Source organism: Corylus avellana, chromosome ca1 (assembly GCF_901000735.1).
Source record: "Corylus avellana chromosome ca1, CavTom2PMs-1.0".
Classification (NCBI taxonomy): domain Eukaryota; kingdom Viridiplantae; phylum Streptophyta; class Magnoliopsida; order Fagales; family Betulaceae; genus Corylus; species Corylus avellana.
This window is the reverse complement of record NC_081541.1, coordinates 32,504,921-32,520,498: the sequence shown is the minus strand read 5'-3', so window position 1 is coordinate 32,520,498 and position 15,578 is coordinate 32,504,921. Positions and strand designations below refer to the sequence as shown.

At 33.7% G+C, this 15,578-nt stretch overlaps 2 protein-coding genes across 2 annotated transcripts; both read right to left on the bottom strand.

Moving 5' to 3' along the window:
- Positions 1-397: 397 nt before the first annotated feature.
- Positions 398-5,016, bottom strand: LOC132167196 (triosephosphate isomerase, chloroplastic). Its single transcript, XM_059578104.1, has 9 exons — positions 4,741-5,016; positions 3,803-3,829; positions 3,530-3,599; positions 3,125-3,248; positions 2,031-2,115; positions 1,784-1,916; positions 1,493-1,666; positions 854-936; positions 398-733 (listed from the first exon to the last, which is right to left on the bottom strand). The coding sequence occupies exons 1-9, from the start codon at positions 4,924-4,926 to the stop codon at positions 677-679; spliced, it is 939 nt and encodes a 312-aa protein (XP_059434087.1). The 5' UTR covers positions 4,927-5,016; the 3' UTR covers positions 398-676.
- Positions 5,017-10,313: 5,297 nt separating this feature from the next.
- Positions 10,314-14,554, bottom strand: LOC132186804 (transcription factor bHLH121). Its single transcript, XM_059600872.1, has 6 exons — positions 14,279-14,554; positions 13,661-13,782; positions 12,717-12,844; positions 12,163-12,621; positions 11,877-12,067; positions 10,314-10,711 (listed from the first exon to the last, which is right to left on the bottom strand). The coding sequence occupies exons 1-5, from the start codon at positions 14,365-14,367 to the stop codon at positions 11,915-11,917; spliced, it is 951 nt and encodes a 316-aa protein (XP_059456855.1). The 5' UTR covers positions 14,368-14,554; the 3' UTR covers positions 10,314-10,711; positions 11,877-11,914.
- Between the last annotated feature and the right edge of the window lie 1,024 nt (positions 14,555-15,578).

Sequence of the window (15,578 nt, the reverse complement as noted above, 5' to 3'; positions counted from 1 at the left end):
CCCAAGCCGCAAGTAAAAGTAATACTAGATCTACAACTCTTTTATAATTTACTAACACGTGTCATCATGTGATTGAAACTACATTAGCTGCTAAACAAAATTCTAATATGCTCCAATCACATGAGAACACATGTCAACAAATTGTAGAATAGTTGTAAATCTCATCATAAGAAGGGATAATTTGTAAAGAAAGTTGGAAAGAAGATCACGCCATGCAGTAAAACTCAAGATAAAAGTTTAGGGCTTTGTTTATTTATGTGTCTTGGAGAATGTTTTTTGTTTTGGGTTTGAAAAGGTGTTCAAATATGACATAAAAGTAAAAACCGTTTCGGTATTTTTGAGTTGTTTAGTAACATTTTTGTTTTGAGAAAAGAAAACAGGAGACAGAAAACAAAAATTTCTACAAACATACCACTGGATTTCTTGATATGGATGAGTCATTCATAAATTGTTTATGGCACTAAAACATTACTTTGTATACCTCTAGTTATCCCCGGAAGAGAGGCAGCCCATGGAAAACAAACAAAAGATATTCTTCCATCCTTATGAGAATTACGAAGCTGGAAAATGATCCAAAAACCCAACCAAGAAAACTGGCACATACTTTTATTAGACTATGTTTGAAACTGACACAGCTTCTCTCCAATTATTGCTCTCGTCGCCAAAACCACCATAATCAAGCAGCAACTTTCTTGGATGTTACAGAATTGATAATAGTAGCAAACTCAGGACCCTGCATGAAGAAAAATCAAGTTGTAGTAATCATCATAAAGCATCATCATTGAGAAAACCCTAGCAAATTTTAACATTTGTCCTTAAAATTTCAAGGAAACTAGTTATGACAGAAACATACCTTTAAGGAAGCACCACCGACCAGAAAACCATCAATATCTTCTTGTTTTGCAAGCTCAGCAGAATTGCCTCCATTTACAGACCCTGAAAATGAATTTTGGTTTTAGTTAAATTCTAAGCAGCAGTCAAATATCACAGGGTCTAGAAGGCTAAAACATTCCAATTGGCTGAGAAAAACCGATGAGTTGTAAACAAAAGAAACTGCTCAGAAGTGGCCAAAAGTAGTTAGCCCATAGGGCCATACCAATTCTGGTATCAATAACAAAGCATGCGGAATATTTGTCAATACTGTGCTTGTGTACATCTAATCTTACAATAAGACAAAGTATATGGCCGTAGATGACATTGCTTATTATAATAACTCATCAAGGGTTAGTCTAATCAGTTTGTAGAGTCAAATAACACATCTTGACGTGTTTTCTCTTGTTTGTGCAGCACCTCATAGAACAATGAAGTGACATACAACTAAAAATCTGAGCCTCAACAGCTCAAAAAAAAAGTAACATCATACAGGTGAACTCCTGGTCTAGTACTAGAACTAAAACTTCCAAATGCAGTAACATGTAACAATAACATTAGATATCCTTGATTTTGCAACATGGTCTCCATGATGCAAATAAAGTTGCAGTAAACAAACTACCTCCATAAATAATTCGTGTTTTAGATGCAACTTCTGCCGAGATATTCTTCTTTAGCCAGTCACGAACAGCTGCATGTACTTCCTGTGCTTGCGCAGGTGATGCAACTTTACCAGTCCCAATGGCCCATACAGGCTCATAAGCAATAACCACATTCTCCCAACTAGGTACTGCATCTGTACGAAATGGACATGACTACTGTTATGGAACAATCAACGCGGTTTCCTTTTGCAACAGGACTCCACACACTGCCAGCATATTTAATGAAAAGGAAACATCAGCAATATACTTGCCTGCAAAAGCCTTCAGTTGCTGAAAACAGACATCAAAAGTTTTCCCGGCTTCCCTTTCTTCCAACTTTTCCCCAATGCAAGCTATTACTCCAAGACCCTCAGTCAAAGCATAGGCAGCTTTCTTTCCTATAAACTGAAGTTGACAAAGCTTAAATTAAATTCTTCATCCATAGCATCATTAGAAATGAATACTGATGATAACCTTCTCTTGGAAACCTCTCATTGAAATACTTGTTAAAACTTTCACCTGATCAACTTCACCAATAACATGTCTCCGCTCTGAATGCCCAAGAATAACCCACTTGCAGCCAATATCTTTCAATTGTTCCACACTACAAAATTGAAATGGTAAATTTGGTACATATGTGAAATTATTAAATTGAAAAATGAGCTGAAGCACAAAAATACAACCCAAAAAAAACACAACTTTTTCATGTAAATGATCACATCAGGATCGACATAAAGGCCAAGGTGTTCAAACAACTTCCAAACTAATGAAAATTATAACAAGAAAGTGCCCCCATGACGCTTAATCCAAAGCCCTAATTTGAAATATTAAACCCTGAAAAAAATAAAAAATAAAAAACTAGCTAGTACAAGATATGTCACTATTCTTAAATCGCAGAGTCGTGAGAAATTGGATTTAGGGAAGCCAACATGGAACGAAGTATAGTGATGATAACATTATACTCATATGAATTAGATATTGGGAAAGTATGACAGCACCCATGTTCAGTAGAACTACTCTGTCCTGGCTTTACTGGGGAGGAGGGGTAGAGCAGATAAGGCTTGTTAGAGATATGAGTCAACTTGGAGCTAAGACATCTATATGTGGCTGACTCCTGCTTTGTCCCTGGTGGAATGATCTGGACCCTCGTGGAAGGGCCTCTTCTTTTGGAATTCTGGTGCTACAATCTTGAAAGAACCATTTGCATTCCATGCGGTATGATGACAAGACATTTTACCATATTTAAACAGTTACCCACTAGAATTTCACACTTTTATTTTGAAAAGAAAAAAGAAAGAAAGAAGGAAACTTTCTAGATGTAGCAGTCATAGTGACCTCCAAAAAAAATGAAATCAGATACTGAGAACAAAAAGCACATTATTTTGGGATGCAGTGCAATGTCATCACTCCCTAAGATTTTCAACCATTCCACACAGAATTGCCTAATTAGAATATACTCAGCTGTCAATGGAATTGAAGGTAAGATAATTACAAGAATCTCTCAACCTAAACAAAGATTAATTCTCCTAGACTAAACAAATATTGTAATCTAGAGAAGCAAAAATCTATAAACCAACTAATATTTTGTGCTCAGCAAGGAAGAGCAAGCTCACCTGATTTCACCCGTGAAAGCCCCACCCTTTCCGACCCAAGAGTTCTGAGCAGATATCTCAATCCGATCTGTTAATGTGTTCTTCACCTGATCGATGTAAACAAAGGGAGGTGCTACAACAACATCTGTACATCTCACAATAAAATCAAAATTTATAAACTTCCTAACTTTGACTTGGATAAGATAATATCAAATTAAACAAACTTCTATCATACAAAAAAACCTGTGGACATATCATCACTGTTAGAGGCTTTTTGCACACTCACAAACTTAATTTTACGCACAAGATTATTTTTGAATCCAAATTTGAAAGTGTTCATGGGTAAGGTCAGAAAGAAGCTCAATTATATAGTCTACTTGAGATTTAAAAATATATATACCGAGTCAAAGATCAAAATTATCTCACCAACATCAGCCTCCAATTTTGCACTGTTCAAGTCAGAGACAAGCTTGCTGATAGTGTCTTTTGTCCCATTCTATATAAAAAAAATGATGAACATTTCAATGCCCAACAGAATAACAAGATAAACAAACATAACTTAAGTACTGAAATTCTCAAGAAACAATGAACTAGAAGTAATGCAAAAAAAAAGGGCAGATTAAAGATATCAATGTTGAGGTACAGACGATCAAACATGACATTTTCAAGAAAGAAGAAAAAGAAAAGAAAATAACTTACACACTTCCAGTTTCCACCAACAAAGAACTGCAAGCACAAGAAAGTATAAGGCCAATTAGTAAATGCCCAAACGGGAGAATCAGTAACAATTGAGAACCCATAAAAAATGGACGTAATGAAAATCGCTGCGTGAGCTAATTAAGAAATTCTACTCCTACACTTCATGAGTAGAGACTCTTTTCCTGAGATATGCTTTTGTCTTATAGTTTGTGGCATCATCATTAAGGAAAAATTATGCAATATACCTACAAACATGAATAAGAAGAGAATACAATGAAATTAAACCACATGTCTTCCGGTTAACAACCACATTTTACAGGCAGCTTAGCTTTTTTAACTAAACTTCAAGTGAACAATGCAATGAATGTTCATAATGTTGAGGAATAAAGATACTCCTAGTCACAAATTTAAGCAAATGCAGACTTAGGTTCACATGGTTCATCAGTCATCACTAAAGAACCCGAAACAATAGGCCAAAGCTTTGCCATGGCCTTTGGACCAAAAGGCGTCTTCATCTCCCATGGGTACGAGGTGGTGGCTATGGTCAGGGGTTCATAAACCAATCTAAAGAAAAAAGAGCCAAAAGGACTTAATAGTTTGTGGCATCATCAAATAGTTTTCTCAGAGTGGTTTCCTTTGTTAAAGATAATTTAAGTTCCAAAGCATGTCTGTTGGGGCTGCCTGAGCGTCAAGTGGTTATGCTCTACACATTGTTGGTCGAGTTTCCAGAGCATTTAAGGATTGGTTTCTCCCACTTTTCCTATTCATGTCTTAATCTATTCATCAAGATTCAACATTTCTAGCATCTCAAACACATATTAATACTCTAAAAGAAAATTCAAAAACACAGAACAATTGCTATACCCACATGAAAAAACAATAGAATACTTGTACAAGCGTAGATCTAGAAGATCATTTAGAGGCTTAGCTGTGCTTACCTTGCCAGAGCCAGCCATTGAAACGACGCCGCGGCAGCCTTTGCGAGAGGAGGAGAGGCGGATATGGGAGTGGACGTGTTGGAATAAGGTTTGTGGTTGAGAGTGGTCGAGCTTCGGCGAGGATCGGCGGAGGCCGGAGAACTGCGCCGAGAGCTGGGAGGCGAGAGAAGTGGACGCCACGGCCATCGTATCTATGAGAGTGAGAGTGCGAGTGAGGGATTGGGTTGTTGTTGTTGTTAGCAGTTACCTTTTGCTTGGTTTCTCAGATGTGAGGTTTGGTGCTCTTCGCTCTGTTTTATGGTAAAAATGGCAGGTAACTGGAGATGGAGCTTCACGCGAACCTGCTCCGCGTCAAACACACGCGAGAAGGAAATGATAGTGAGTAGAACAAATCAGAGCTAGTGATCGTCAGCAAATTCGGACAAAAAAATTTTTTTGCCAAAATAGTCCAATGGTGTAATAAAAAAAAAAAATGACACAAATTTCTCACTATGTACACATAAAAATTTGTTAGGAATTTACCATGCTTTCAATAATAGTAAATAGATACGTGATTCATATTCGTCGAAATTTGTTGTAGATTTGAAATTGTTTAAGACGGTAATTTTTCATAGATATTGTTTTATAATAGTTTGACAGATTATTGTGTATGTCATAGATAATGTTTAAGTTGTTAAGATTTTAAATTATATATTTAGCATTGTACGGAACATTTTGTCTCATTTAATTGTTATATCAATAAAGAAATAATTCGTTAAAATAATAATAATAGTAAATAGGTCCTTACCATAACTTCTGTCAAAATCTCGACAGAATCAGTTAATGTGTTATATTAAATTCAATAATACGATGATATGAGTCACCCGGCATAAAAAATTAAAGTGTATAAAAATATAAAATATAAAAAATATATATTGATATTCTCTATTGAATTTTTAAATAGAACAATGATATGGACAGATTGAAAGTTTGAGAGGGTTGGTAGGTGGGGGATGGATTTTGGATTTCAGGTGAAATTATTTTACTGTGGATTTGTGGTGCAGCAGTAAATATAATCATGGGTTTTGGTTGTGTCACTTTCACCTAACAAGTACAAAACTGAAGGATATTGAGAATTGAAGTGACATATACATCATACATTGTTGGTTTTCTTCTTCCTCTACTTCTTTTTATCTCTCTATTATATTTTCTGCCTTTTTTTTTTGCATATTTTAATTTTGATGTTGATTTTATTTGACAAATTAGAGTCAGATTTGATAATAAAAAAAATTAAAAAAAATATATATATATTGGACAGCTTTTGCTTAGTGGATTCGGCCATGTTGAATTCCCCAAATATTATTTTGATAACGATATGTTAGTATCAATTAAATCAGCATTTTCTATAGAAAAATATTTGGATTTCTTTAGCTTTTATTATAATCTATTTTTGAAACTATATTTTATGAAAAATGACTGCTACATAAATTTATAAACATAATAAACATCTTGTAAAATAACAATAATAAATATCAGAAAAAATATATTTTACCCCCTAAAGTTTGGAGCGATTTTTAATTCGATCTCCAATATTTTAATTTTTGCAATGCACCGCCCAAACTTTTAAATTTTTGCAATTTAACCAATTTTATCCTAAAATCTCCATATTGCCCATAATTTTTTTTATTTTTTATATAAAAAAAATTGGGGGTGCAAAAATGGTTATATGGCCAAAGCGGTGGCTACAGCTACCCCAAATTTTTTTTTTAATTTTTTATATAAAAAAAAATATATGGGTTATATGAGAATTTTGGAATAAAATTAAAACATTAAATGTCGAATTAAAAATTGTCTCAAACTTTAGAGGGTAAAGTATAATTTTTTTTAAATATCAATTAAATTGGTCGGTTAAAAAAAAAAAGAAGCAAGTGTCTTTAACGCGCTTGAAAGGCGATGATGATATCAAAGACAGTCGCGGTTGTGGTTGTCGCTGTCGTTCAACGAGAAGACATTTTGGCAAGGTAGTCTCGCTCTATCCGTGCATGAAGCACAAAGTCCAACGGCGTCGTTCGAAGACGTCATTCTTGGGCCAATACATGTATGTTCTTTTCTACCGGTAGGATAATCTTGCCACGTGGCTCAACAAAAAGGAAGAGGAAGGATGTGGATATAGTGGCGTGCATCTCCATGAGAATCTGTGGTGAAGGCCTCTACTGACCGTACAGGTATCCTACAAATCCAATCTATCGTATCCAAAATAAAACCCAATTTGACCATCCTAGGTTTTTCCAAAATTTTGTTTGGTCCACATAACAACAAAAGCTCGACAAAAACTTAGTCAGTGAATCGTTTCGTTAAGCTCTGTTTATCAAATTGATATCTGTTTTTTAATAAGTTTTTGAAAAAAAAAAAAAATTACTTTGTTAATGAGACAATGATTAGGAAACGTTTGCTATTAGAGAGTCACAAATATTTGTTTAAGTATATAATTAATACCATACCTAACTAATTAAGTTGCCTTAACAACAAAGAATCAAGGTTGCTGATGGGTAGGTGCCCCACCAAACCCTATCCTCTAAATTCTAATTGATTAATATGTTACAACTAAACAATTTGAGCCACTAGGCAATGAGCACGTTACAATCTCATATCATGCATCTACTAGACAAGAAGTTTATAGCATAGGATTAGGAAGACCCCGGTTGGACTATGGAGTAACAAAAAAAAGACAAATATTTTATTTACAAATAATCTTATAAAATATTTAGAAAAAAAATTCGGCACTACGGCTTTCATTGCAATTATTTTACAAGTTCACGTGGTAATTCACATTTTAAAGAAATGAGTGCAGCGTATATTACCACAAGTCGATCCACACTTTAGTAATTGTTGTAGTGCGTGTTAGGTAAACTGTCATGTTAGCTTATAAATATAGTATGTGTTATGTGAACAGTGGCGGAGCCACGTTACCCCTTGGGGGTGCCGTGGGATTTGAAATTTTTTTTTTTTTTTCTCAAACCCTCAAAATAAAAAATAAAAATAAAATTCTTTTTTACAATTTTACCTACATACCCATTACCCAAAACACAGCAACACTTCTCTTGCACCCCATTTAACCCACGGCAACCCTTCTTCCGCACAAAAAAAAAAAAAAAAAAAATCTCTAAGACGCTCTCTCTTAGACTCTCTCTAGTCTCTTCATTTTCTGTTCTTTCTATCACAGATTCACATGTAACTGCTCGTCTCCTCCTCCCCGGCTTCTCAGTCACTTTTGTAGTTTTATGCTATAGTTTTTCTTGCAAATAGTTTAGTTCTCTATATTGAAAGAGAAATTGCTGAGAGCTTCGATTTAGATTCGATATTTGATGATTTTGTACTTTTAAAAGACCGTAAAATGCAGTTCTAAACACTTTTTTTTTTTTTTTTTTGTATTTCTATATTTTTAATATAGTGTAGTCATGTTACATTTTTAATATATTAATTTGAGCACATATTTATGAACTTTTATAGATATTTTTTGTGATACATATATTGTGTGAATTACCAAATTTTTAGGCTGAAGAAAATTTGTAGGACGCCAAAAAAATTTTAACGGCACCCCCAATATAAAATCGCTGGCTCCGCCACTGTATGTGAACTACTACATAACCGTCAATATTTTAATGACTAACAGGATAATTACCACGTCCACAATTTGTAACCGTTAATGCTCGCTAACCGTTATAACCGCTAACCGCTATAACTGCCTAGCGGTTATTAGGTTTACTAACTGTAACCGCTAACCGCCTTTTTATATAATATATTTTTATAATTATAATTATAAAAATATTTATACATATAACATAATCATTTGATCATTAAATCACAATTTTTTTTTAAAAAATGATTAAATCACAATTTGAGCATTAATATATTATTACTATAATTTATATAATTATATCATATAATCACTTGATGATTAAATCGCAATTTTTAAAAAAAATAATTAAATCACAATTTGAGTATTAATATATTATCACTATAATTTATATGATTATATCACATGATCAATTGATCATTAAATCATTTGATTATATGATAACAAATTATACATGTATAATATGACATAACTCATAAGTATACCAATTCATACTAATACAACAATTAAATATCTAGAGATTTATTTCCAATGTATGTTATAAACTTATAAGTCTATATATGTTATAAGTCTATATAAGTTTACATATGCATATGAATAATATAAATGTATAATATCAATATTTAATCATATGATTCAATGACAATTCAAATACTTTATTCAAGACTTCAAGTGAATCATATTATTAATGTACAATGATGATATCATTCGTATAATATCAAATTAAGTAATTGACATTGGATTAAACAATTATCAATGTGTTACTTATAAATACAATTTAAGTATTAATGTATTATCATTATATGTTGTAACATTTGTCTGAATTCTGAATTTTTTTTTATATGTTGTGTTGAATTTTTTTTTTTTTTTTTTTTTTATATTTTTTTTTTTTTTTTAAAAAAAAGTTAACCGGTTTTGAATTAATATTTAAGGAAATTTTTTTAAAGTACAAGTAAATGTAAATTTTGGGTCAAATATTTTTGATTTTTTAATATGGGCTATTTTTACAGCAATTGAGCCCAAGAAGTCACTAAAAATAAAAAATAAAAATAAAAAGAGTAAAAAAATGCCCAAAAAAAACCCAAAAAAAAACCCAAAAAGGCCGGAAAAGCCATGAAAAAAATCCCAAAAAGCCAAAAAAAAAAAGGCTCAATTTTAAAAAAGCGGTTAGCGGGCGGTTATCTATTTCACTAACCGTTAACCGTCTAGCGGTTAACGGTTAGCGGTTAGTGAAATCTACTAATTGCTAAGGCGGTTAACCGCTAACCGTAACCGCTCGTATTCAATAAGTTGTGTTCTCTCATCACTCGAAACAAAATTTTGTATCGATTAAAGTTTTTGCAAGAAATTGCCATAAGTTTTTGTGTTAAGACCTGCTCGGTCAACTGTCTTACAATTATTGCCCAAATTAATAGCCAAACTGTTAATATCTCAATCTTATACAAGATCACCATAGCAACCACATCTTTTGTCTTTTATGAGCTTCTTTACATAAGAATTTCCAACTGACACCAAAAAAATCTAAATGATATTGGAATATAGCAATTCTGTGATTGGAAACGTAGTTGTTGTAGCATCCGTGCACTAACTGCTTTTTTGGTGTTCATTCATTCGAGACCTTATTAGAGAAGCCCATCTTCCAATCAATAGCCGCCTCTACTTGCAGGCCTCTTCTGGACATATTCATTGTGCCCATACCCATAATAATTAGCCGTCTGGTTGGATACAAATACAATCTAGTCTCTTTCGCGATTCAACTTCCACCTCATGAAACGTGATCTCCAGCGGATTGAACTACCATTTGGGGACTTTACTCTTTTATTATTGAAATGCTGCCTTTGACTACCTTAATATGTCTGGTTAGTTGTATCTATTTTATATTTCTTGTATACTTGAATTGCGTCTTTGCACTAAAAAAATAAAATAAAATAAAATAAAAAAAACAACAAAGAAGGGCTATTGTTTGTATGATCCACACAAACCCCAAGTTAAAATGTTAAATAACTAAACAAATAGTCTTGGTTAAGCATTAAGACCTTCATTTACAACAAAAATAAATTATAAATACAAACTTTTACACAAAAAAAGTTACTTTCTACAAACTACCGTTGGTTATTTTTGTTATTAATGTACACAAATGGATTATACACCCCCGCAAAACACCCCCAACCTGCCGTTGTTTTCATCCTCAAACAAACAAAGCTTTAAAGCGCTTCCCTTTGCCCAGAAGAAGTGGACAATAGCATTATACACCACCCGATCCACCCGCCATATTTGTGGCCTTCATGCAAGGTGATGCATGGCCAAAAAAAACCCATCTTCAAAATTGTTTTAAAAAGATACTTTCGTTTCTGCCTGCATTATTTTGGAAGGAATTCAGTTCAGAAGAATATCAGATAATAAAAAGTGACTTAAAAACAGTTAGAGCAGTTATGGAACCAAGGTTTTTCTTTTTGGGGAGTTTGACTAATGAAACGGGATTATTTATATATAAATATTACCATAGGACTAAAGAGAAGTATATGAAAGTATATCTAGTCAACTTGGATGTAGATGTATACAAAAAAGAACACAAAAAATTCATAAATTTCTCATAATAGTGGGGTTTCAGATGATGTTTTAGAGAGTATAAATAATCTATCAACATCTTTCTGCTAAAATTTTATGCGATTTCTTTCTCGATGTAGATAACTAAATAATTTATAAGAAAGTCATCCTCTATCTTGTTGCACAGTCTAATCTTAACGTTATTCATAACCCAAAATGTTTGTTCTATATATAGTAAAGGTTGAAACCAGAAGAGTTAGCAGACATTGTGAAACTTTATTGAAAACAATCCATTCAGTAAGCACCAATTTCAAACAAATGTACTTTCTTGGAAATTTTTAATTGCCAACTCCTAGAGTCTTTGCTTTGGACTTGAAACTCTTCAATAGTTTTTTTCCCCCAAAAATTCCAGGTAGCCATGGCCCCAGCCACCTTCCCTCCCTCTGCCAGTGAGTTCGAGATCATAAAAATCTTTTCTTTTTTGTTATTGGGTGGTCTTGTATTTTGGACAGGGCTTCTTTAAGCACTGGAAAGTAGCCTTCGCTGGAGCTCTAGTATTTGGAAAACTTTTCGTGGGGTTCAAGGGAGTGCCCTGCCCAAATTCTTTTTAGGGCTTCCTAATGTATATGTTATGAGGAAAATGTGTGCTGCAACAGTTGTATCGGAGAGAGAAAGTGATGTTGAGATTGTTGTAACCCCATTGATACATAGTTAAATTTTTTACTCTTCCTCTTACGGTTAATGTAGCTACTCTTGCTGATCTACGATAAACTTATATGTCCATTTGTATTATGTACAAATTAATTTCTTGCTTGTGGGTGTGACCGGACAACATTTTATGTGTCTTCTTTTTTAGGGGAAGGGGGGGTCAAAGAGGGTTGGTGTGCTGCTAAGACTTTGGAATCAAACAAAACAATAGCAGACAGAACTACATAATAAATTAGCGATATGATATGAAGAAATGGGATAAAACCTGGTTTTTTCTGTTCTTGTTCAAGTCTTTCCCATTTTTCAGCCGTCAGGCTTTCCACCACCAATCATGCCACCAGATGAGCTATCTTGTATGCTACGTGATGAAGAACACCTACTTGAAGAACTCCCATTAGTAGCACTGTTTTCTTTCCTCGAACGCTTCTTAGAAATTTTTCTTACTGGCGACAAATCCTGTTACATACTTACATTTGTATCAATTATATCCTAACAAGATAGTTAATGATCTCTGAAATGCTCACATATCGATCTAAAAGGCAACAACAGACCTGATCTTCAGTAGATCCAGGAGTCTTCAACTCCAGGTCTGTAGTAACATCATTGGAATCCTCTCTTTTTTCAGTATTGCTCTCCCCAGATGACTTGTTTTTGGAGTCTTGTTTGCCTAGATGCACAAGTGAAGATACGTGCTGGGTGGATTGTTGTTCGACCATGGTATTTGGAGTTACATATGGAATAAAAGTTGAACAGGGGTTAGGAATGACCCCAGGAATCTGATTTCCAAAGAAGGGGTATGGCTGCATAGATGGATGCACTGGAAATGGCCCTGGAGGCATCGGCATTGGCATCGGAAATTGATAAGATGGTGGGGCCATGACAATGGTGTGATCCATAGCACCCCATGGGTACATTCCCCTGAGTCTCTGCTGATATTGAATATTAAGGTTCTCAATATCAGATTTAAGAGATGCCTTCTCTTCTCTGAGATCATTTTTCTCCTGTGTCAACTGTATTTCGACAAAATTAAGTGACTTCAATACCTTACTAAATAAGCAACACAGCACACTGAACTAGCCCTCAAGACAAAAGATAAAAGGATTACCTCACGTGATTCTTCCATTAGTGTAGTATACTCAGATTTGAGTTTGTCAATTTGATTCGTGAGGTCCTTCAGCAATTGAACTGCATCAACCAGAATGGTTGCTTTATCATTTTTGGGCCTACTAGGATCTGCATTTTAAAGTCACCACGTCCAAGTCAGTTTCATGCTTCTGGCCAAAACGTACATGACCACCACATATATGCGCTCAAAGAAATTACAGGCAAAAGCAACTAAACACTTGGCCTGTACTAAGTTTATCAAACAAAAATGAACCTCCCATAAATCTAGCTAAAAATTATACCTTACTATAAGCATAATTAACAGATTCAGTACAAACCTTAAACAGCTTCAGCTGTCGATTTCTAAAATCTAATTACTCTATCATCATTTGAGCATGGTGAATTAACTAACTACGCCCAAAAAGTAGTCATTCACATTTCATATACAGCCTCTAAATCTAGCTTAGAATGGTGTAATGGCCGATAAGTGTCCAATATAGTTTAGGACTTGACAGATTGCTACCCTACATCATTCAAACATATGATGAATAAATTATGAATAAATTACTAAATCAAGCTTTCCATGTTAATACGATAGCTCCAAGGCAGTCTGGATGGCAATATTCGAATATTTCAAATTGTGAACTCGAGAAACTCTTCATCGAGTTTAGAACCCCTAAATTTAGGCAACAAGTGCAAAGCTCAAATAATTTGCGGCATTGTTTTCAACCTTATGTCCTTATCCAATGCATAATACAATAGTAGTTTATAATTTATGCCCCTTGATGACAAATCGAACCCATGAATCATGACACACTAAGAATGCACCAAAACAGCTCAAATAACATGTTGTGCTTCTACTATTTACATGGGATTTAGAGAAATGTTTAACTGTCAATGCATATTAGGGTGGCATTAAAGAATAAAAGGGAGTAGTATTATTACCTACAGCATTTCCCAACTCTACAAACTGCTCGTTTACTCGACACCTCCGCAGTTTCTCTTGGCCAGCTTTCTGCATTTTCCTTGCGGATTTGCAATCCTTGAGCTCCACTTCAGGCATTTGGCTGCAAATATAAATATAACTTTCAAAACGCGCGGTTTGAAAAAAAAATATAGCTTTCTCAATAACAATAAGCAACAAAATTGCGATTTGACGTTTAAAATCATTCATTTTTTAAAACACCCCCTTGCCTGCAAATCCGAAAACGTGAATTTTTTCGAGTTTTCATACCGCTATTTCTTTCAAAGCATTCCAAAATTAGACACTTTCCGTGATTTTGCTTAAAAATTGGCTTTTCGGGTGCAAAATCGTGGGGTCAAACCCAATCTAAACGGGTAAATTTTTGTGATTCAATTCAAACAAAGCATAATAACAACAAGAGCCAAAAGTCCTTAGCAACACTACAAGTCTACAACAACAATAAAAGCACTCCCACTGGACTAGGAAACAGTGATTGTGGAGGACTAACTTCAATGTACTGTTACCACATCAAAGTATAGAAACCACATTAAAAGCTACGAACAAAGCCCAAATTCTTGAAACCCAGAATTGATACGAACCTGGAACAGGGTTGGGAGCGAGTGGAGAGAACGCGCGGGTTTGGAGGGGGTGGTGGAGTTGGGGCTGACGGGGTTTGAATGAAATCCATTACGGCTTTTCTAAAACCCTTTTCCTTTTTGGCGGCGGAAGAAAGCTGCCTCCGAAGTGCTTGGTCGGACGGCGTTGTTATCACAGAAGTCCACGAGCGAATGGCTTATCTGCTACACGAGTTGCGTCGTGATTCTTGCTTTGCTTTCCGGTTCCCACGCTTGGTCGCAGTCCACCCAAGCGACTTGTCTTTTATCAAATAGGGAAAAATGAAAAAATATGTTGTACTGATAATTCACAATTAACGGTATCAAAATCAACTCAGAGATTTTCGAGATACGTTGAAAAAAAAAAAGTTCCTCTAATCAAATTCTGCTCACTAATCTAATAAACTTATTAGTGTGAGATTGACTTAAATGCAATAAGTGTAATAATTTTATTTATTATAACGTTTCATGTTATTAAAATTTGATAAGCTAGTGAACCGAATTTTGTTATAGAGATTAAATTATTTTTGTGACATACTTCAAGGACTTTTGAGTTCATTTTGATACCAAAATAATCTAATTGCAAATCAGATAAATCACGATGACCAATTTTACAATTTGTCCTTATCAAATATACAGTCAAAATAAATCATTGATTTTTTTTTAATTAAATTAAATTTTAAAGTTTTATGTATTTTCAGGGTTTTTTTTCTTATTTTTTTTTTAAAAAAAAACCTTAGAGATATTGATATTTTTTGATAATTTATAGGGAATATTAATACAATTGGTAATTTGAGAGGGTATGTGTGTTTATCCTAAGTTCTTATTTTGTATTAAATAAGTCCATATGTCAATTTAGTATCTCATTAATTAGAGAAATGCTAGATTTTTTTTTTTTTGTGATTTTCTTATTTTTTTAAAAATCAGACTAATCAATTAATACCACATGACTTTCATTTGAAATATAATGTGCCAACTGTAATTATCAAGTGATACAACTACTTTAAATTACAAATATATCTTAAATAATTGTTTTTTTTTTAAAGTTAAAAGCAAATTATTTATTTATGGTATATTTGTAATTTAAAATAATTATGACACGAGACATGTATAGTTAACACATAACATGCCAATCAAGAGTTATTTAACATTAATTGATTGGTCTAACATGACATATTATTGTTAATTAATTGACTGTAATTAACCAGATGGGGGCATATTTAAAATTAAAGAAAATTTTATAAGGATCAAATTTGACCCTTTTTTTTTTTTTTTTTTCTTTACT